The sequence below is a fragment of the Microtus oregoni genome, unplaced genomic scaffold, assembly GCF_018167655.1.
Source record: "Microtus oregoni isolate MIOR12 unplaced genomic scaffold, Mior012 000011F_ref0000422, whole genome shotgun sequence".
NCBI lineage: Eukaryota > Metazoa > Chordata > Mammalia > Rodentia > Cricetidae > Microtus > Microtus oregoni.
The window spans coordinates 52744444-52766534 of NW_024543070.1; the positions used below are offsets into that span (position 1 = coordinate 52744444).

Below are 22091 nucleotides of genomic sequence, written 5' to 3' on the forward strand. Positions count from 1 at the left end.
CTTTTGTTAAGCGTCCTAAACAAGTGAACAAGAGCTAAAGAAACACAGCTCCCACCCTGAATATCCAACTTCAATTTCCCTGCTGAGTCACTCTCAGGGGGGATTTGCTCCAGCTGCCTGGGGATTTGTCTGCCCAGTTGGTGGTTTGATCTGCCCCAACCCCTTCTTCCCGTCGCGCAGGTGAGGAAAGTAGGCTCCGAGAGGAGCCATCTTTTGCCCGAAGTCACACAGCGAATGTCCGCGGAGTGGAGGGCAGTGGTGGAATTCCTGGCGGCCCTTGGCGCCCATTTGTCTGCCCGCTTCTGATACCCGGGTTCGGAGAATAGGCCTCTAACAAGCGGCCCATTAGAAGGAATTGTCACTCCTCCGGGAGTGAGGTTGTCCCATTAGGGCGAATTGTCATTCCTCCTGGAGCGAGGTTGTCCTGGCTCCGCGCAGGCTGAGTGCCGGGCCGAGAGCAATTAACGCGGCTCCGGCGCGGGCAGCCGCCTCTGCCCCGGGCAGCGGGGGCGGGGCGCCCGGCGCGGCTGGAGCCGGTCACCCGGCGCAGCCCCTTCCCCCGGAGCCCGCCTTTCATCTCCCCGCGCCTGGCGCCTACCCGCAGCCCTGGCCCGTCTACAGCCTTCTCTGCCCCTCCCCCGGCCCCTCCTAGCCACTGGGATCCCGCGATCCGTCCTCGGGGTTGCAAACGCCCAGGTCGGTGCTCAGCGCTTCACAGCTTGCAACGAGTGCCATCACCTTGGAGTTCGGGGCGCGCTCCCGCGGCTGCTCCCTGTAGGGTCCGGGCTCCTGCGACTTCCATCAGGGGTGTGGGGAACTCGGGAACGTGCAAGCTTAGGCCCAAGGGAAATTCGAGGGTGTCTCACCTCCTATTTGCATGATTGGGCAGCTTCCGAGGCTTTTCCATGGTTAGACAGAGATATAGTCTCAGCCTGTAGTGATGTGTTTGAAAAGCAAATGATATTCTGCTCAAGTTCAGGCTCTTGGGCAAGGTGTAAAGGTGACGCTTCTTGGTGGCTGGATTCTAGTTGGAACTCCTCTTTAACCGCTTCATGTATTAAAGTTGTATATACATTATTCTAATCACCCCGGAGTTAAAAAGTTTACTGCGTGTCTGTGTCCGAGGTGTCAAAAGCCCGTCCTCCGCTCTGGGAAGACACCCAAACCTGCACCTTTTTCAGACTGGAATTTTAGAAAGGACCTGTCTCGGGGGTCGGTGAAGGCCGGTGATGGCTCCTTATTTTCAGATACCTGAGACAAAGAAAGAGTTGAATAAATGATGCTTTTGATACACAAGATTATTTCAAAACTAATTCCCTACACCCACCACTTTATGAAGCCTACTGAAAACTAATTCCCACAAGATCCTTCCGGAGGAATGGCTGCTCTTTACTTCGGAGCCACGGAGATGTGAATAAAATATTCGGAGGGTATGCAAAACTCTGCAGTAGATTGGGGCTTTCCATGATGGGCTAACTCCGTGTTCAGGCTCTTTATGCCCCTGGTCCCCACCCTAGCAGAGTTGGGGAGGAGGCGCCTGGCATGGGGATGCGGATCGCCAGCTGTCTCCTTGGCCATGCGTCCTGTTCATGGCCAGAGCTTGGCACCCTGGAGAGCAATACTAAATATTCCTTTTCTCTCCACTATCTCTCTCTGTGTCTTATCATTTCCCCCAAAATAGTGAGGGAGAGCCTGGGTTTTCCTCTGCCAGAATTAAATGAAAATAAAGGCATTTCAGTGGAATTGATCCCCCTTTTCTTTTTTAAACTTCCTAGGAATCAGCCTGTGACCCTACACGGACATGTTTTTAAAGATGGAGTTTTGGATTATTTATAAAGCATTGGCTTGGTTCAGCCTAACTCAAATGTGAACTTTATTTTACTGTACACTTTGGCAACTGAGGGCTAAACGAATTTTAGATTTGCTTCCAAAATCTATAACCCCACGTCTTGCCCCACACATCGAGAAGACACGGAACTTAATCTGGATTTACCTGTATTGTATTTGAGATTCCTATCATCAGATACGACTCCAGGGAAAATGTACGCATCTCCAGACAGCTGTCATAGTCTTCTGGCTTTCTCTGGGCTTCCAGTCTTAGCAACGACAACAACAAAGTGTTTGGATCTTGTGGTAGGACAAAGTTCCAAAGGTTCTTTTCAGAAGATCGTTTAGAACTTAACTTTTAAAAAGCTTTTCCAAAACTGAACTGAAAATATCTGGTGAAGGCTTTTTGTCTTCTAAGATTATTTTCCCCCTTGGGTCCTTTCAGACCAGTGAAGTTTCACTCCAGCAAACGTCTGGGGCGAAGAACACTGCTTCAGAAGAGTCCCCTGAAAAGAGTTTAAGGCTCTGTAAGTCTAGGAGGTCAAGTTTCTAAACTCCTGAACTGGAAGGTACCTGCCAAGCTTTGGCCGTTTAAACAGTTTTAAACAGTGGTCTTCCCTTCAGTGCTGGAGGAACTGATCAGGAAGCTGTTTCTGGACCTGGGATGAGCAGGATTCTCTTTCCCTCACCACGGGATGGTCTTTTGGATATAGAAAAAAGCTTGCGAGGCCTGAAATGTGTCGTTTGAAGCGATCTGTCTGCTACTGCTGGCTGCAGACTGGGCTCAGAACCATTCCAGGCCTCTGTCTCAAAACTCTCTTCAGTGCCTGGATGCAGCTGGTCACCCATGCTGTAGGACTGTCCTCAATTTAGGGTGGGGCAAGGGTAGGTATGCAGCTTAAAAAAAAATCAAGTCAGGTGAGATGTCCTTTTCCTAAAGATATTCAGGCTTAGAGTTTGCAAACTTGAACCCTGTTATTTCCAAGATTTGCAGGAAGAATAAAGACACCAAGTGTCACAAGTGCCCTTCTCCCCTGCCCATCCTTCCCAAGGCAATGCTGGCACCTGAACCCCAATGGCAGACACAAGCTCAAAAAATACACATTTGCGCTGATCTAGAGAGGAGATTCATGGGGCAAAAAAGTACACGCATTTTCAGTTTCTAAAATTAGTCCTGGAAGAAATGGAGACCATTTGTATAAATTAGCCACTAGGAATCAATGGGTGCCAGGTGTGCTAGCGCACACCTACAATCGCAACACTCAACACTGGCCACTGGAAGAGGTCAGGGTGATCTCGGCAAGTTCAAGACCATCCTGGGCCATGGGCCACATAGTGAGCGACTTCTAAACTACTCCAAGCTGGAGAACAAGAGTCTGTTTTAAAGGAAAAGGATAGGAAAGAAAGGGAAGAGAGGAGAGGAGAGAGATTAGTTGGGCATTCCTTGACTACCTCTCAGCCTCCCTTATCCTAGGTCCCTTTTCTTGAGGCTTGAGTTAAAGTAACAGCTAATGTCTTGGAACACTTTCCAAAGACAAGATGCTTCTAAACATCATGCCTAAACCATTTCCATTAGCAAAGATGCCGGCCACTGTTTTCCACTATAGTTAGAAAGTTACACTAGTCTGGGCTCATAGTAGGAGCGTTATAAAAGTTCCAGGAATGCCATCTGCGGATTTCCACCGTTCTCAGGCGGGAGCGTGTGGGATGGGCACCAGGTACACTTTAAAGAGGGGTTAAAAGACAGAAGAAATGGGACTCGGCAAGCTTCCTCTTTAAACAATCGGCTTTAATTACGCCTTGGACTTTTCAGTTTGGGCGATTATAACCCTTGAGGGATCGCCTAATAACAACTCTGCTGACTGCTCCTGTAATTAACTCCTAATTTATTTCAAACGGGGTGGGGTGGGGTAGAGGGCCCCAGCCTCTCCAGAGAGAACCAATCAGAGGCGAGCGTCCGTGGCGTCAGGAGCAGAGCAGCCGCCAATTGGCTGAGCCGAGTCTCCCACTTCCCCTCCGTGGACGGGCCGGGCTCCCGGCGCGCCCCTGCCGGCTCCCCCCCCAAAAGTTGGAGTCTTGGCTTGCAAGTTGCCAGCGGAGTCGCGCGCCGAGAGCTAGACGGCGCAGAAAGTCATGGCTTCTCCGGCCAAAGGCAGTGACTTGTTTTCGTCAGACGAGGAGGGCCCCGCGATGCTGGCCGGCCCGGGCCCGGGCCCTGGGGGTGCCGAGGGCGGCGTGGAGGAGCGCAGGGTCAAGGTCTCCAGCCTGCCCTTCAGCGTGGAGGCGCTCATGTCCGACAAGAAGCCGCCCAAGGAGTCACCCGTGGTGCCACCTGACTGCGCCTCGGCTGGCGCTGCTCTGCGGCCGCTGCTGCTGCCGGGACACGGCGTCCGGGAAGCGCACAGTCCCGGGCCTCTCGTCAAGCCCTTCGAGACCGCCTCGGTCAAGTCGGAAAATTCCGAAGATGGAGCGGCGTGGATACAGGAGCCCGGCAGATATTCCCCTCCGCCCAGTGAGTGCGCGCCCGGGACCGGACCCGGGGCTGCATCCGCGCGTGGGGTCCCAGAGGGGCTGGGGAGGGGTGTTAACAGGATGATGCTCTTGACCCCTGGGTACCCCAGTTCAGCGAGCGGTCCGCATCCCAGAATCCCTAGCTGCGCGAAGTCTAAGGTACCTGCGCTCTGGCTGGCATTTGAAAACCAAAGCGCAGTTGTTGGTGTCTGCAGTCCTTAGCCCCCTGCTCCGGACTCCTCATGTTTGTGTTTCACTGTCCATCATGGTACCTGCCGGGCGGTAGGGGAGAGTCACTGTTTTGTTTCGTTGAGACAGGGTCCCTTGTGGGCCGTGCTGGCCTCGAACTCTGTATCGCAGGATAGTTTTGAATTCATCCTCCTGCTTTTAAGTGCTGTAATTACTGACTTGGCACGACCACGCTGGGCTGGAATCGACTTCTAATGAGTATCGAGATGTGTTTTACTGACGTTCAAAATAGACAGGCGTCCCTGTGAAGTGAGCCCCACTATAAAGATAAGACAATTGGAGGTTAACCAGACGTGGAGGGGAAATCGTTGGTTTTCTTCGAATTACAGAGTGTCCAAGCCAGATCCTACGAAGGGATGGCGACCGAGACTGATTCGGAAAGGAAGCTGCTCCGTGTTCTAGTTCGTTGTTGATTAGGTTTTGAGTTTTGCAGCGAGCTAGTTAGTTCGGGCCAGACCCTCACGGGCTCTTCTGGGTTCACAGTGATAATTACCAGCATTCCTTCAGAACTTGAGAGTATACAGTGTGGTGCCACGAGTTCACCGGGTTTGGCTGCTTGGTAGAACCTCAGAGTACAGGCAGAGGCATGCCACCTGTGGCTTCGGACATGGTGGCTAGTGCTTTGCTTTTAAGAAGACTGCGCTTGCTTGTCCCAGGCCACCATCCATGCTTGCACTGGGCATGGGGATCTGGTGTCCATGCTTTCTGTGTCCCTCTATCGCTGGGGTCTGGCCATACTGATCTTTTTCACCAACACCCCACCTCCAGTGAGTCTGTCTTGACTGCCTTCCCAGGCTTAGCATCCTTTTAGGGTCCTGGGTCCTTTTACTATTGCCATTTGTCAGGCCCACTCCCTGCAGCTTTGTTTAGTTTTATCTTTTGGCCTTTGAGATTTATCTGCTCTGTTGCCTTTTTTCTGTGCCGTACCCCTCACTAAACTTTGGGAGAGTTGAGAAAGGAGGATTGTGGAGGGACTTTCCGAGCTCAGCTGGAAGAGAAGCTGCCTGCATTTTCCCCTTTCAGCCTTCGGGACTAGAGCTACAAGGTATTTTGTGAACAAAACAAGACCGTAGACCCAGGCGTCAGTGGCTGTCCCCTCTGGCAGTCTCTCTCCACCCTGTTGGAAATTCTGAAAGGCTGAAAGGGCCCAGAGATTAAGGACTTAAAGAATTTAACTCAAGTTTGCACAGCGCTTTTCACGACATTATCTTATCTGATCTCCTTTGTGAGGCGGTAGAGAGCCTCTTGTTAACAGATGAGGACACCTCTTAGCAGGGTTCAGAGAGATCAGCAGTTTGGGCCCCTGAAAAAGCTCTCGGGAACATTTGCTCATCACCCCCTAAGTGGAGTTCTGGGTCCTCCAAAACCGAGTCCTCCAAGCCACCCCAAGGGATAAGTAATATTTATCCATTTTATTGACATTGAAATGGAGGCTCAACAAGGTGAAAAGTCTTAACTTGTTTAACAAATTTAGAGTGCCTGTGTATTGCTAGGCCCTAGGGCAATGCCCCACAGCACTTCCAGGATTCCAGCCTTGAAACAGGACGGTGGCCAAAGGTCAGAAATCTGGCATACTTAGGCCTGGGGATCTAGGAGAGCAGTTTCCCCACCAGCCCTGTAACTTCTCTGCAGTGGGCTGTGCTCCCTGTCTGCCATAATAGCTTTTTATAAGAAACTCAGGGATCTCAGAGAAGGTTTCATTTGAAAGCATAGGACTTTTTGGTACTTGGGGTCTGGAAGTGTCAGCAGGATGGGCCCAGAGAGTATCGAGAATCATCTGGGAGCGGGAGCAGGAGCTGGAGGGATTGACCAACCCTGGTTCTGGTTTTGTTATTTGGAGAAAGTAGGCTGAATGTTGTTTGCCTTGTGTGATCACATGCTTTCTTTGGCTGATAAAACGGTAGGTGTGGGGGGAACATACTCATTTCATGGCTTTGCCACATACGCACAGTCCTCAAGGCCTGGACTTTGCAATTCTCCACACCACAACAAGAGTGACCCAAGCTACCCGGTTCAAATCTCCTCTGGGGAACTGGCAGCAAGTGAGTGCCTTGAAGTTTGGAGTCTGAAGGGAGCCTGGGTAGGCTTGGGAAGCTCAGGATTCCAGCCTTGGTGTTTGTTGGCTTGAGAGTGAGGAAAGCCCCTTCCCCTAGGCTCTCTTAGGGATTAGCATATGCAAAAGCAGGGCCTTTTTTGAAGTCTCTTATTCAGTTTTCTCCGGGGTTTCTGTTTTCTGACCGCAGAAGCTGCCACTTTGTAAAGTGACGGGCTAATACCGTGACACTGGGACCGAGGCTGGGTTGGGACTTGCGCTGTGTCACTCTCAAGTATGAAGTGTAAATTCTTCTTTGGGCCACCAAAGTAACTAAACAAGAAATGTTACATTCCCCTGCGAAGACACAGGAGTTACCAGCCTGGCTACATTAGAAAAATTAGAATAACTTGTAAATGCCAAAAGTAGAAAAATAATTGTTTAACATTCTATTCTATTCTCGTCACTTTACACTCCTCCCCTAGCCCGGAGGGAAACAAGACCAGAATGAGTTGAGTGGCTGCTGTGGAGTCACCTTTAGGCCCCATGCTTGTGTTTCCTAAAGCAGCCCATTTTAAACGGAGTCTGGACGCTGTGGCCAGGTCTTTATTTTGCTTGTTATTCCCCACTTCTAAATTCCAACAACAAAATAATCATTTACACATTTGCCCTAAACCATGAAATGGATGAAAGAGACAAAGATGCCATCGTCAGGGGCTCAGAGTTCAGAGGCAGAGGGATTTCTCTTGACATGTCCATTTATGAGCCAGCTAATTCCCCCCCCCACACACACACACCTCCTTCTTAGTAAAGTTTATACTGCCAAAGCACACAGCCAAGAAACGGATTCCACATCCAGATCTGTAAAATGATGTTGGGGTTTTATAATCTGTAGGGTGGATGCAGTGACAGCTGTGTGGTTGTTTATTGCTTAGATCTGCCTGTCCATCCGTGGATGCTATTATAATACCGCAGGCCTTATCTCCATGATTATCCTTCATAAACAGGCTGGTGCAAGCCAGCTTCTCTGGTTCAGAGAGCGGTCCAAGGCTGACCCAGCATCTAGCACCCTTTTCGTTTTCCTCCTGATGTGTGCATCAGTGAGAACAGGCATGTGTTCAGGCCCCCATTTTAAAGACAAGAGATTGAATTCTGAGGAAGTTTTATGTCTTAGATAATGCTCAGCTCCTGTGACTTACAGACGGCTTTAGTCGTGGTTTCTATTTCCATTTTCTACAGTGCAATATGTTTTCCATATAAAAAGTTTCATGACCACATTACTCTAGCTGATATAAAAATATAGCAACTACCATTTAAATGTGGTCCTTTTCCACTCTACTACACACACACACACACACACACACACAGATTTGACAAAGGTACCTTTTTGGATAATGAGCCAAGGTTTATGTGTTCTCTTAAGAGAGGAGAGAATGGCACAGTTGCTAATTGGTTCCCCTCTCTGTTCTTTAGGACACATGAGCCCCACAACCTGCACCCTGAGGAAACACAAGACCAACCGGAAGCCACGCACGCCCTTCACCACATCCCAGCTTCTAGCCCTGGAGCGCAAGTTCCGCCAGAAACAGTACCTCTCCATTGCAGAGCGGGCCGAGTTCTCCAGCTCTCTGAACCTTACAGAAACCCAGGTCAAAATCTGGTTCCAGAACCGAAGGGCTAAGGCGAAAAGACTGCAGGAGGCGGAACTGGAAAAGCTGAAAATGGCTGCCAAACCTATGCTGCCCTCAGGCTTCAGTCTGCCCTTCCCCATCAACTCTCCCCTGCAAGCAGCATCCATTTATGGAGCATCCTACCCCTTCCATAGACCTGTGCTTCCCATCCCGCCTGTTGGACTCTATGCCACGCCGGTTGGATATGGCATGTATCATCTATCCTAAAGAAGACCAAATGGATAGACTCCGGGATGGATGTTTGCATGAAAGCATTCCCCTCCCTCTCCTAGAAGGTGGTGCCAGTCCAGCTCCTGAACACAAACCTTGCATCGCCACCCTAAGCCACAGGGCCCACAGGGCCGCTTGATACAGAGTGACTTTGTTATTTAGGTGAGAGGCACCAAGACCTGTTTTGTTTTCATAATCTTCCAGATGCCCCCCTTTCCTCTCACAAATATTGGCTCTGCTAGTTTTTATGTATAAATATATAATAAAATATAAGACATTTTTATATGCCAGATGTAAAAATTCAAGTTATTTTGAAAGGCAAAATTTATATATACATTTATCCGTTTTTCTAGATAGCATCTTCTTAAAATACTGTGTTAAGTTTGCTACATTTTCTTAAAGGGAAAGAGATTATTTGCAGAATTTGCTAGAATTTGGGAGGATGGTGGGCCTTCTTATGGAAAGCATACCAGAAATAGGCACAGAGCATATAAGAAGTAGATTCAGGTAGATTCTTACAAAGGAAGGGAGGTGTGTACCTGTTTGCCTTTTATGTGCATAAGGACGATCCCTTGCATACGATCCTATTTTCCTTCCTTTTCTCCATAGTAACTCTTTTTGTTTTATTAAGGTCAGTGAGAGGAGGCTCAGAATAACCCTGAGAATTCCTCAGGGTCAGGTTGCTAATAGGAAACCTTCCTAACTCCAGTCAGGTCTGTCTTTACTCCGGTCCAGGTAATTGGCCTTAGAAAGAGTTTAAAGGGTAAGCGTGTTTGGAAGAACTGATTTCTGTGAAATGCACAGTCCACCAGTCCTCACGTTGCAGAGGTGATTGGGGAGGATATCGTAATGGTCTGCTTAAAAACCAGTGTCTTGTAACAGTTTTCTATATTTTCAATGTTCTTCAACAATCCATAGAATCAGGAAGGGAAAAAAAAAACATGGTTTCATTGTGTGTGCTTACTGTATGTGCTAAACTTATTAGGGAAGTTTATATGCTCTAACATGTTGGGGGCAGAGGGTGAAGCCGTCTTATGGACTTGCTGAAAATGTTGTCAGACAACACAGTCGGCTCCTTGGTATTTACCGTCCTGTCCATCTCTTCCAGTATATTTTTAGCCATCGAAAGGGTATCTTGTATAATTTTATATATTTTATTGAAGAGTTATTTCTTATCTCTTACTCTGAATTAAATTAAAATGTTTTATTGCAGTAAAGTCTGTCCCAACTCACAGTTATTTTTAAAAAGTAGTCTATTCTTAGCTAGATTGGGGGAGAGGCATCCAGATAAGTGGGGGGAGAGCTGGCACTTTTAATTCCTCCATTAATGTAAATCAGATCGAGTTGTGACCAAATTTGGGTGCTAGAGGAGTCAGCAGGTCCTGGGACATTTGGAAATAATCAGTTGGCAGCCTGTATGGCTCAAGGAGAAGCTGTTGAAATCACCATTCAAAGTTTATCATGCTGCTCTAAAGATGAGTTTTTCAAAGTGGTGAAACAGTGCTCCCCAGACTCCTCCTAGTCTGTAGATGGCCCTGGGAAAATCTTGAACTTGGAAGTTTGTAGCCACCGAACCAACTCAAGTTGAGGCTTTTACTGCTCGCTCTGTGCTGGTAGGACGAAAGAGCTCGCGGGGTTGAGAAGCCTGAAAAGGATGCGGGGGAGGGGTTGTGGGGCGGGGTTCCCTGTACTGTTGTCTCTCAAGGAGATGGACCCCAAATGAGCACAATTTTCTATTTGAAGAGGGCGACCCTGCCCATCTATCCCCAAAGAACTTAGATGCCCTCCCTGCATCAGGCTTGGGGTTTGAGGCATAGTGATAAAAATCAGAATAAAGGTGGGGGAAGACGGAAGAGGATTTAAAACTCAGCTTTCTGTTGTGCTGGAGATGCCTTTCGTTCCCCCCCCCCCCCCCCCCCGAGATGCTTCTGTCACCTTGGGAACAGATGAGGGGCTTAAGAACGCAGTGTAGGACTGTGTGGTAGAGAGTGGGGCGCTTTCCGGGAATTGCCAGTGCATGGTACTCACCTTGGAGGTAGCACCCGAAAATCCATGTTTGTGAGCCCGAGGCTCATCATGGTCATGGTGGCCGGGCCCCTTTCCTTAGATCCAAACCTATCCTGCAAAGGCTGGAAGTTGGAGATTGGCGTCCTGCCGCCTGGTTATCGCCCTCAGCTGAGCCGCCGGCGGGTCCCAGGGCCACCAAAATGCGTGCTTCTCCTTCTTTTTCGGCCTTTCGCTCCCCGAAGTCCAAAATTCCAGACAGAAATCTGCCACACGTATTTAAGAGATGCATTTCCCAAAGTCCAAAGCCCTTCCTGGTTTCGTCATCAGCTGCCAAGGGGTCCCTAATTACCCTGTCCACCCCGCTTCCTTTCCGGCGCCTCATGGACCGGTAACCTCGGGCGGTGATAGCTGGGTGGGGATCTGGAGACACCGGCCTCTGGGTTAAGGCTCAGCTTGCCTCCGGAGGTAAGGTATTAAGTCCGGAGTTTGATTCCAAGAACCTGGTCGGACAAGTGGGGTAAACTGGACTCTGGCTGCCTGGGCACCACGTACGTGACTCCAGATGCAATACTCAGAATGAGAAGCCATGAAGGGTTGTTCTGGCTCAAAAGTTAACGGGGTTCAGTGCTTCTGAGTGGACAGGCTTTTCCCACTGAGGATGGCGAGGGCAGACATGCCCTGTGCTCTGGGCGGCTTACCCCCCTCTTGTCTAGGTTGGGTCTCACCTCTGTCAGGCCTGGTCCTTCGCACCAGGTATTTCAGAGCCCAGACTGGCAGCCTGAGAAGGCTAGAAGACCTTCCCTGGCCCCGGACCCACACCCGCAGAGACTATGGGAAATTTAAACTCCAGGTACTTTTGAGAAGTCTTTGGTCATCCTTTCATCGACTGCCAGTAACCCGGCATACGAATACACCTGCCCTTCCCTACTTGAAAGCTTTCACCAAAACAAAACAACAACAACAAACGCTTTGCTTTTTAAAATAGGGGGAAAGGACAGGAGTTTGCATTTATGGAGCTGAGGAGCCAGTATTTAGGGTCGATGGGGGCGCCTTTCTTGAACCAGTGTTCGGCACACATCCTTCGGTGAGGTCACAGACAGTCGGGAAAACTGATGCCCAGAGAGGTAGCTCGCTGAGGTCACAGATGACAGCGATGGCTGGGGAATCCAGTTGAAGGGTGAGCTGAGGAGGTGGTGACCGAAGAGGTGGCCTAGAAGGACGCGCTCAGAAAGCCGGCGGGTATCTGAAGGGCCAGCTTTGGAGTTCTGCACCGACTCCGGTCCCTCATTGCTGAGGGGCTTCCGCAGGGCATCTCCACCCGCCCTGGGGACCCAGCCCGCCCCTCCCCCTCTCGGTCCTGCTTTGGTGACGCGGGGGCAGGGGCCGTAGGAGGTAGGCCGTGGAGGCCTGGCTGAGAGCGGGAACTGGTGAAACGTCTGCCTGACCCGACTGAAAAGAGGATGCCTGCCTTTGAGCGCAACCTTGTCTGACCGAATGAAAACTCCCACGGCCATTCTTTGCTATGAAAGCCTCTCATTTGCCACGGGTTGGAGAGGCCATTGCTCCACCCCCATTCCTTTTCCACCGCTGGGCTGGAAATAAGCATAAACCTCATTTATAAAGGAACCCACGTCACACACACACACACCCTCCCCAAAATCACAGGGCCTAGTTGGGGAAGTCGATTGTGCCTGCTTCCCCTTTCATGTAAGAACAACAAAAAAATCCGAGATTGGTGATGGTACAGGCCGCTTTAATGAAATAAAGTAGTCACGGCAAGGAGGAAAAGGCTCCTGTCAACCTCCAGGCCCCGTTACCCGCCCCTCACCCCCAGACACCCTCTCCCTCCACCCTCCCGGAACAAAATGAACAGCAGTAAAATGGCTTTCTGGAATAGCCCGCTTCAAAGCAGAGCGGAGGACTCGCTGCCGACTCTCAATACTGCCCCGATAAGGTCCTAATAGCCGAATCCAAACTCTATACACCTCTGACTTTTCCAACCTCCTCCAACCTCGCTGCATTTGTGGAGGAAAACACTTTGATGTCCTGAGTCCTCCAAACAATTATTATTATAATTTTAAACAACCTGGTATTTTCCATTACTAACGGCTCAAGCTTTGAAGTTACACCTCATAATTTCCTAAATTAAATAAATCATTTTAAGTTTGCACTGGGAGGCTTTTAATAGCAGAGAAAGGAATATCATTATCTTATTGAGACCCAATTGTGGTGGCTCCAGCTTGGCTGTAGCTGGGGGCAAAGCAGACCTAGTCTAACAGACATACTTTATTAACCTCCCATAACTCTTGAAAGAACAGTTTTATATTTTCTTTGATTTCCCCCCTCCCTCTCCTATTTTAAAGCTGTCCCAACCTTTAATTAGTGCTTAATATGAAAAGCATTATTTTTTTAATGCTATGTAATTTACCAGCGGCAACAGGCCAACTTAACAATTGTTTATTAGACTTGGTTTTTCACACAGGGCAAAGAATGCCGCTCTAAACCCAACTTTTCATGGGTGGTTGCACTAATTAATACAGTGTCTGAAGCTCCTAGGGTTTTTTTTTAATATTGAAGCATATGAGGGTGGAGGGGGGTTTTCAGAGTTTCAGCTCCTGCAGACGACATTCCCTGATTTCTTTCATGCTGTTTTGTCCTGTCTGTGAAGTTAACACAGACAGAAGCTGTTCCCTGGCTCCCCAGACGCTGAGATCCCAGCAACAGCAAGGGAACCCTGGGCACCTCAACTTGTGATTTATGACTTTTGAGGCCAGGCTTGGAGGCTCAGGGGGGTCCATTGCTCCTTCCGAGCTTAGGGTGGGGTCGCCCCTCATCCAGCCTTCAAGGGTGCAGAACAAACCTGATGTCTTGGTCTGGGCCAAGCAAGTGCCCGGATGGCCTGGGCACCAGAGAGTGCTTGATGTTGGGCATAGAATTTGCTGGGGTGAGGCAGGAACTGGGGAAAAGGGGTGGGATGAAGGACAAGCTGAGACCCAGGTCTGTCGCCCTGCCATCGATCTGACTCTTGGCTTCCTTCTCCTTCCTCGTTCTTTTGTCTTATTTCCCTTTCACGTCTTCTGTTCCTCTCCCACTCTTTCCCCCTCCTTCTTTTTAATATTCCCCTCCTTTATTTTTCACGCCCATCCCACTTTATGTCTCGTTAATTTTTCCTGTCTCCGATTTGTTTTGAATGCGCTCATCCTGGTAACTTCTCCCTCCCTCTCTTTTCTTCCCTCCTCCTTACAGATGTCATTGCTCCTGCGTAGCTCTCCCAGAGTTTCCCACACCCTCGTTTTCTAAATTAGTACCATCCCCACCCTCTCCTCTTGCCCTCTTCTTGCTTCCAGTTTTTCTTCTATCCCAGCAGCTCGGAACAGGCGGATGTCGCGGTCCGGAGCTGCTCACTCAGCGTAGGGTGGCTCGATTCTGCTCTGCGCTCTCTCTTGGGGGCTGCACCTGGCTAGCCAGCCTCTGATCGACCCTGGCGCGGGAAGGGGCCAGGACTCAGGGCCAGAAGGACAGAGTCCGGGAGCGAGGCCCCTCCCGCCCCTCCCGCAGCCAGCCGCCCGTTTGAAGTCGCGAGCCGGGCAGGAATGCAGCCGGGTTATCAATCACCCAGCTGGATCCCGAAGGTCTCAGCCTAATCACATTTAATTGCTCGTGGAGGCCCATTCTCGCCCCCGGCTCGCCGCCGCGCTCAATTACTCCCCAAATACCTGCCATCAATAAATGTGCACTGACACCGGGCCCAGCCCGCTCCTCTGGCCCAGTAGATTCCAGGCGACCAGGTAACCTCGACCCCGCGCCCACCCCATCGTTAAACTTCAAATCTCAAGAGAACAAGCCGCGCAGAGGACACCCCCACCACCACCGCGCCCCGGTTGAGCGCTCCCCAAGGGGCAGGCTCTGATACTCAGAGACTTACATTCATCTTCTCCTTTCAGGGAATGGGGCTTACGTCGGGTGTTAGTTTTGCCCGAGGTGATCAAGACAAGCAACAGGGGTGAAACCTTGCCACCCATCCCAGCTACGGCGGCTGGAGGAAAACATGAGACAATAGCGCCTCCCAGAGGCCGGAGATTTGCCTCCTCCTCCCTTCCTCGTGGTAGTGCGCTGACCAGGCACTTCTTCAGCCCTCAGGTGCCTGTCTGTGGCCTGCTGTTTGTGAAGCAAGAACCCTTGGACTCATTTTCCAGATGAGTCCCAGGGAGCCCCAGGCATGAACTGAGCAGGGGAGAGCTAGCCACAGACAGAAGCCCTGGGTCCCCTGCCTAATGTTCTAGGACACCTAGCTGCCGTCCATTCCCCTCCAGCCCCTATTCTGTTAACTCACAGAAATCATGGTCCTCTCCCTCTCCCTACCCCTGTCACTCCACAAAAGTACACTTCCGACTAGGAATTGCACAGAGAGGTGGCACAGCGCTACCCAAATCACACAGCAGGTGTGAGCTCAGAGCCTAGAAATCCGGTCAGCTCAAGTCCAGCCCAGCCCAGCTATTTGCATGCCATTATCCTCCCGCTGAGAATCTTCTTTAAAAAGGCCCAGCATCCTGTCTCTTTTTTTACATGGCTTACCATTCCCAGGGAGGTGATAATTATATATCTACACAAGGCAAAGGCGGTCTATCAAAAGGGAGACTTGACTTTCTTTATTCCACCTCTCCCCCCTTTTGTTTGAAGTTGGTTGGTAGCTAAGTAGCTGAGGATGACCCTGAACTCGTGATCCTCCTGCCTTTAACAGCACCACGACAGTTTCCAGCTTCAATATGCTTACCATAATTCCTTATGTGCGTCTACATGTACAAAATAAGTCTTGGTGTCTAATGTTCTACATTCATGTGAAATGTTACCTTGATCATATAGATTATAAAAATGGGTTTTAATAAAGAGAGTGAGATAGCAGAGCTGGGTGGGGGCAGGTGTGAGAAGTTAAGTCTTAGCTGGCTTGAGTTATATTTGGTTCGGTTATTTGTTCAGTTGTTTCTCTCTTTTCCAAGTATACAGGTTCCTCAAAGGGGTTTCTGTATTGCTGGGCATGCCATTTAAAAAAGAAAGAAAGAAAGAAAGAGAAAAGAAAGAAAGCTATTTGGGCAAAGCTTTGCCTGTTTTTATTTCAATGCTGAAATTACTCCTGACTTTGTAAGGAAATTCTGTCTGACTGCACAGCGTCTCTCGAGTCCCCTCTCAGAAAATGGCCTGAAAGGTGGTGCTGATGGACGAGGCTGTTGTGGAGGTTGAATTGGCCATTTAGAGCAAGTCCAAAGGCTGCAGCATATCAGCGGGTTAGCCCCACTGGGCTTTGTGGTGGGCGTCTCTTTGTTCAGTTAGCAGTGAGAGCAGAGCAGAGCCCAAAAGACAATGTAGGAAATCCCAGGGGTGAGTACAGGGAAGATGACCTTGGACTTGAGAAGTCCAGGAAAGCTACTATGTCCAGTTAATGGATGTGGGCTGAGGGAAGGGCCATCCCCTGCCCTCTACCCCATCCCGTTAGTTAGGGTGTGCAGGCCCAGCCTTTGAGAGTTGGCACCCAGCGCTAAATAATCCCTAGTTTAGAGTATTAATGCCTTTCGCGACAACCAGAAAGTTCAGCCCACTCTGATGAAAATGTAAACCTGTTCTTTTGATTTTTTTGGTCCCCTAGGCAATAAGCAACAACGGGTACCCAAGAAATCAGGCCCCAGAAGGAAAGATTTCATTGGAGAGAAGGCAGGATATTTCTAAAGCTTGGGGCAGATAAAAACTGAGTCAGGCCTAAAATGTTTCTTTTCTCAGGGTCAACAATGCCCAAATTTTCTCCATACATGATCCCTGCCTGCATCTGGGTCAAGAAAGTACAGTCCTTAGGTTTTTAGAAGAAAATTAAACTGGTAAGTCTTTGGGATCCAAAATGACTGTAATGTCTGGCTACCTACCAGCCATCTATGTGTGTGATGGACGTTGAATCCAGGACCACCATGCTCTTGCTAGCCTCTGCCTGCTACGGTGCTCCTGACCCGCAGACCAGTCACAGTGACGGTGACAGTATATGAGCGTTGCTTTTCATAAGTCAGCTCCAAGTCAAGAATCCTTTATTCTGGATCTTAGCATACACCAGTGGTCCTGACCCTCCAGTGCCCTAAGACTGTCCTGAGATTCTCTAATGAAAAGAATTGAATTCACTACAACTAAGAATGAAAATGTGCATTGTTCATCCTTTCTGATAGTAACTGACTTAAAGTACTTAGCTGGCCTAAATCAGCAAAACTTCATTTTCACCCACATAACCATTATCAGCCCCATTTCACAGATATGGAAAGTGTGGTGTTTGGCCATGATCTCACAGCTGAGTGGCAGATGAAGAACAGAGTCCAGAGGAACAAGCTCTTTAGATAACTGATGTCATTCTCTCTCTCTCTCTCTCTCTCTCTCTCTCTCTCTCTCTCTGTGTGTGTGTGTGTGTGTGTGTGTGTGTGTGTGTGTGTGTGTATGCAGGTATCTGAGGAGGCCAGAAGAGGGTGTTGGATCTCCTGGAGTTACAGGTGATCGTGAAGCCTTCCTGAAGTAGAAAGTTGTCTAGGCAGATGCAGAGAGGCTTGCTAGAGGTGTTTTAAGAGTGTGAGCCAGCCAGTGCATGCTCACCTTCAGGACACAAGAGTGGAGTTCCTATGCTGCTGGCCAACCTGAGCAAGCTTGGGAAGAAAAGAGTATCTACAGAAATCATTCTCTTTTGCCCCTTCCTTTCACTTCCTCCTTCTTCTCCTTGTGTTTTGCTTTGTTTTGTTTTTTTTTTCCCCCCAGATTCTCAGCATACTATGCAGGCTGGCCTTAAATCTCTGGGTTCGAGCCATCTTCCTGAGTGTCTACCTGTTGAATCTATTGAGTTTATGAGTACCCCTTTAGTGTTTTCTCACTGTCCTGTGTGACTGACTGTCTGTTTCTCTAGCTCTCAGTGGAAGGTCCGAAGGTATGAAGCAGGCTTTCTTCCCACTTGGCCTCTGTGAGACTGGTCATGGGGCTCAGAAGTAAATTTCTACTCTTGCAGAAATTAGAAGTCAAAGGCACAATTCCTATATACTAAACTATGTTTAACTAGGGAGCCACAGGACTGTGTCTTTTGAGGACATGATGACACAGGTCACAGGGTAAAGATCTCGAGGACAGTAAACCTTGTGATTGTTACTTCCCCTCTAGGTCATGGTAAAAACCTTAGGTCTCCAACATCACACCCAAGTTAGTAACTCATGGATTCTGCATGTCGCCTCCAAAGACCAGCAGTCTCCTAGCCCTTATCAGAGCCCAGATTTCAAACCCCTGGGGCAGAATGAGGTCTCCTGTTTCTAAGCCTTCATCACTTTCAAAACTATATAACAGGCCATTTGCTGGGAGGTTATGAAACATGATCATAAATTAAAACTAAGTAACTCACGTAAAATAAGTGGACAAAGAGCACTCTGTCAGGCCGAGGGCTCTGGTTTGAATGCCTTCGCTCATTTATTTGGGTCCGTAAGAGTTTTCAGAAGCCAGCTAACTCCACGGGCTGTAAATTGAAGGCAAGTGTGTGCTCTGTTCCTGAAAAGCTTTGTCCAAGAGCTGTCTCAGAGCTGATGGCAAGAAGTGCCCCTCAGGTCCCCTTATGGTTTGCAGAGTTCTGTCACCTGTGTTATTCATGCCAGGACAGGACTGTATAGAAGGGAGGGGGCCCATCGCATCCAGAAGAGTGCACACTGTAAGCTGCTCAGAGGATTCTAGCATGCATCGTGTTGGGGGTTCAGCATCTGGGAAGCTGAGACAACAGGATTGCTGTGAGTTTGAGACTAGCCTGGGCCACACAGTGAGTTCCAGGCCAGCCAGGGCTATAGAACGAGTCTCAAATAAAATGTTAACAGCAAGCTTATTTTTTAAAAGAAGTTTGGAGCCCAGCCACCATAGCTGGTGGAAGATGAGTTGATGTAATAATATTCTTTTAGCTGTTTGCACTTAGTTCGGTAGATGGTAGGTAGTAAGTGGTTGCTATTTGTGCTAGTGTGACCTCACACACACCCATTGACCCACATACTCCCTGGACAACTCAGGCTGACTAGACAAGATCAGAGAGGTGTGTTCGTTCTACTATGTTCCAGCTAAGGGGAGTCCTAGAGAAATGTGGCAGCCACCACCCACAACTGTAGATCCCAGTTCCTTTCCTTATGAGCCTTCCAGCATTTCTTTCTCCCCGCTCCCTTTCCTTTCTCCCACCTTCCCCTTTCCTTTCCTTTCCCTTCCTTCCTTCCTCTCTCCTTCTTCCCTCCCTTCTTTTCTCCCCTCCCTTCCTTCCTCCCCCTCCCTTCCTTCCTCCCCCTTTCTTTCTCCCTTCCCTTCCTCCCTCTCCCTTCCTTTCTCCCTTCCGTCTTCATCTCTTTCAACTGTCATAAAATATAGGTATCAGAAAACTTAGCATTTGCCCCCGTTCTAAAATGTACATTTCCGTGACAGTAGGTGTGTTTACATTGTTGTATGCCTTCACCACTGTCATCTCTAGAACCAATTTATTTCTTTATTTGGGGCTAGGGCCTCATGCATGCAAGTGCTCTACCTCTGAGGGATATCTTCAGCCCCCAAGCTTTTTGTTTTTGTTTTTTAATCTTCCAAACTCTGTATCCAGTAAACAAAAGCTATTACTTCACTGCAGGCTCTGATATTCATTGTTTGCTGTTTCAGTGAATTGATTATTTTAGAGACATCACATAAACAGAGCCATGCAACATCTGACCTTCAGTGTCTGGCTTATTTTAATTAACATCATGTATCCACAGTTCATCCATGTGATAGATAGTCTCTAAATTTCCTTCCTTTTCATGGCTGCACGATATTTCATTGCATATACAGAGACATTAAAGTCTATTCCATGATCAAAGTTATGTCCTAGGGTTCTGAACATGAGGTTTAACACTCACCATACAATGAGAGCCTTCTCCTGATCAAGCATCATGAATATTATTTACCAAATATTACCTTATTGTACTCTCAAAACAGCCCCCAGAGATAAATGCTGCTATCATCCACATGGGTGGATGAAGAAATCAAGTGTGCATGCACGTGTGTGTGTGTGCGTGTTTGTGTGTAATGATACACTATTCACAAAATGATACAGCTTGAAATTTTAATGCAGTAGGAAAAAAATCCAAGTTTCTCAGTATTTTTCAATTCCTTGCATCTTACTCTTTGAAACTCAGTAAATCAGCATTCCCAGGAAGGAGTTTCCAGTATTTTCAACATTTGCCTAACAGCTTGCATGCTGTAGAATCTGAATAGCTAAGATTCTTGGTTGACAGCTACAATGTACTAAGTGTATTAGTACTCACAAAGAGCTAAGGCCAACAAGAATAGTCGGTAAACCGTCTACTTCAGGTCCAGATCTCCCAGGGAGGTGACAGCCTCTCACGGAGTCACCTGTGAACACAGCCCACTTGAGGACTGACTTACTCTGCATTGAAGATGAGCTATTCTCAGAGAGCAGTCTACATACTTAAGCAAACTGGACGACATATGTGTACTGTTAGCAAGTATGCTGCATATGTGTGCTCTTTAGTAAGTACGTCATCATTTCGCTTTACTCTGCCCTTTCTCGTGCTCCTTTCTAAATGATATACTGTGTCCACACAATGGCACTTAGCTTCCGTGGCCGCTCTGAGACTGCAGTCAAATGAGACGCCGCAAATGCTTCATGATGCCTGCCTGGCTTGCAGGGAAAGCCCCTGCCACATGGGGAGTTTTCTGCCTGCTAGGACTCCGGGATGCATCCTTAGATGTATCTCGGGAACAGACTTGCAAAGCTCTCAAGTGGGCAAGATTGGGGCCTGATGGAGCATGATTACCGCCCGGGACTGTGCTGAAGACCAGGAACTAAGCTTGGTCTCTTCTCTGCTTCCTGTTGGGATAGCATGGGAGACAAACTGAGGAACGTCAGGGTGAAGGCACGTGACTGGGCCACACCACCAGTCGCCTCATTTTGCCCAGACCAGCTGAGGAAAGAGGTAGTAGTTCTAGCAATTTCTCTAGTAAAGATCAACATTTTACATTATCTTCCCTTCAATCTACCACAGATCTGGGCATATGTTGCATTTATAGAACAAAATATCGTGATATATTTTTTAAATAGATGTTTATTTCTCACATTTCTGGAAGTGTAGGATCCAGGCTCTGGTTTGTTTCGGGAGAGAGGTCACTGCCTGCTTCCAAGAGGCTTCTTGTTGCTGCATCTATTAGTGCAGTGTGTGTCCTCGCATGGCAGAAGGGATGGGAAGGCGAAAGGGCTGGACTCCCTCTCTCAAGTCCCTTTACTAAGGTGCTAATCTCATCCATGACGGTAGAGCCTTAAGGCCTAATCACTGTCAAAAGGCTCCACCTTCTAATCCTGTTGTATGGGGATTAAGTTTCAACACGAATCTTGGAGAAGACACAGACATTCAAACCGTAGCCAGCCCCAAATAAACATGGCATGAGTTAAGAGTCTTCAGTCTCTCCCTCTCGTCCCTCAGTGTCTGTCTTCAATCCCTTCTTTTGGCCTATGACATGGTGTCTGATGACAGTCTGAAAGGGTGGAAGTGAGCGTGTGCCAGCGGGAATCATAGAAACAGAAATGCTTGTGTTAGGAATCTCGGAGCCCAGAGCCTTTACAAGCTCTGAGAGACAACGAGTGCTCCCGTCCCAAAGACTTCCACTCTGTGCCGTGGCTTCAAGAATCTGTCTCATGAAAGCCGCTTCCAACAAGCATTTAAAATCATCCATCCAAAAGATAACTAAATCGTGGCCATTCATCCCTCTGAAGCCATCACACCGCAATGAAAACATGTATTTAGCTGGGGAAACACTGGCCCTCACTCTCCCTGGCCTCTGCTCCTTTTCTTCTCTCTCCCATTGAGGCCTCAAAACGTTATGATTCATTTCAGCCCTGCACAGCACGGCAGTGAATTGCAGACTCCAGAGTTCCAAACCCGAGGGGTCCCGGGTGAGATCAGCTCCCTCCCCCCCAGCCCATCCTTGGCATTCTGTCTGCAGCCAGCTCTGTTTGTTCTTTGACTCTTTTGATCATTGCTTATAACAGTAGCCAAGCAGAGGAAATTAAGCTTTTGTATTTTGAGCTAATCCATGACCCTGGATAATTTGTAAGAGACATCTATGTGCAGTTAAAAATAAGCCTCCAACTGCTTGGGGGGAATGACAGAATGTCAGCGCTGAATGGGGGATGTCAGAGCATGTGGCATCCTTTGGGAAAATCTGTTTAGTTCAACTCTCCCAGCTTTAATAGAGAAACTGAGACCCAGAGAGGGGAAGGGATCTGCTTACAGCCATATCTGGAGTCTGTGACTATATAAAGCTTTAAGTGCAGGATTTCTCTGTGCGAGGATGAGGAAATGTCTATGGGCACCTGGACTCTGCAGTACTGTCGGGGGGATGTTCCACCTGTCGCACTGAATCCGCCAGTTAAGTGCCATGGTGTGATTTTTCTCTTCCCATGATAGAGCACTTCAGAGTCTAACAGAGGGATGGAGGATTTGAGCTCTGAGATCCAAATGTGTGTCTTTGATATGTCTTGATCTCCTGGT

The 22091-nt window shown here is 48.6% G+C and overlaps 1 protein-coding gene across 1 annotated transcript; it reads left to right on the forward strand.

The window, feature by feature from the left end:
- Positions 1-3960: 3960 nt before the first annotated feature.
- On the forward strand, positions 3961-9081 carry Msx2 (msh homeobox 2). The gene is made up of 2 exons (XM_041660523.1): positions 3961-4339; positions 8093-9081. Exons 1-2 carry the CDS (start codon positions 3961-3963, stop codon positions 8515-8517), a joined length of 804 nt encoding a protein of 267 aa, XP_041516457.1. The 3' UTR covers positions 8518-9081.
- Positions 9082-22091: the final 13010 nt, after the last annotated feature.

Excerpts from the sequence above, each read along its gene's own strand:
- Msx2 (XM_041660523.1), top strand. The coding sequence starts at position 3,961 with ATGGCTTCTCCGGCCAAAGGCAGTGACTTGTTTTCGTCAGACGAGGAG. Across the intron at positions 4,340-8,092 it reads CAGATATTCCCCTCCGCCCA|GACACATGAGCCCCACAACC; the intron begins GTGAGTGCGCGC and ends TCTGTTCTTTAG.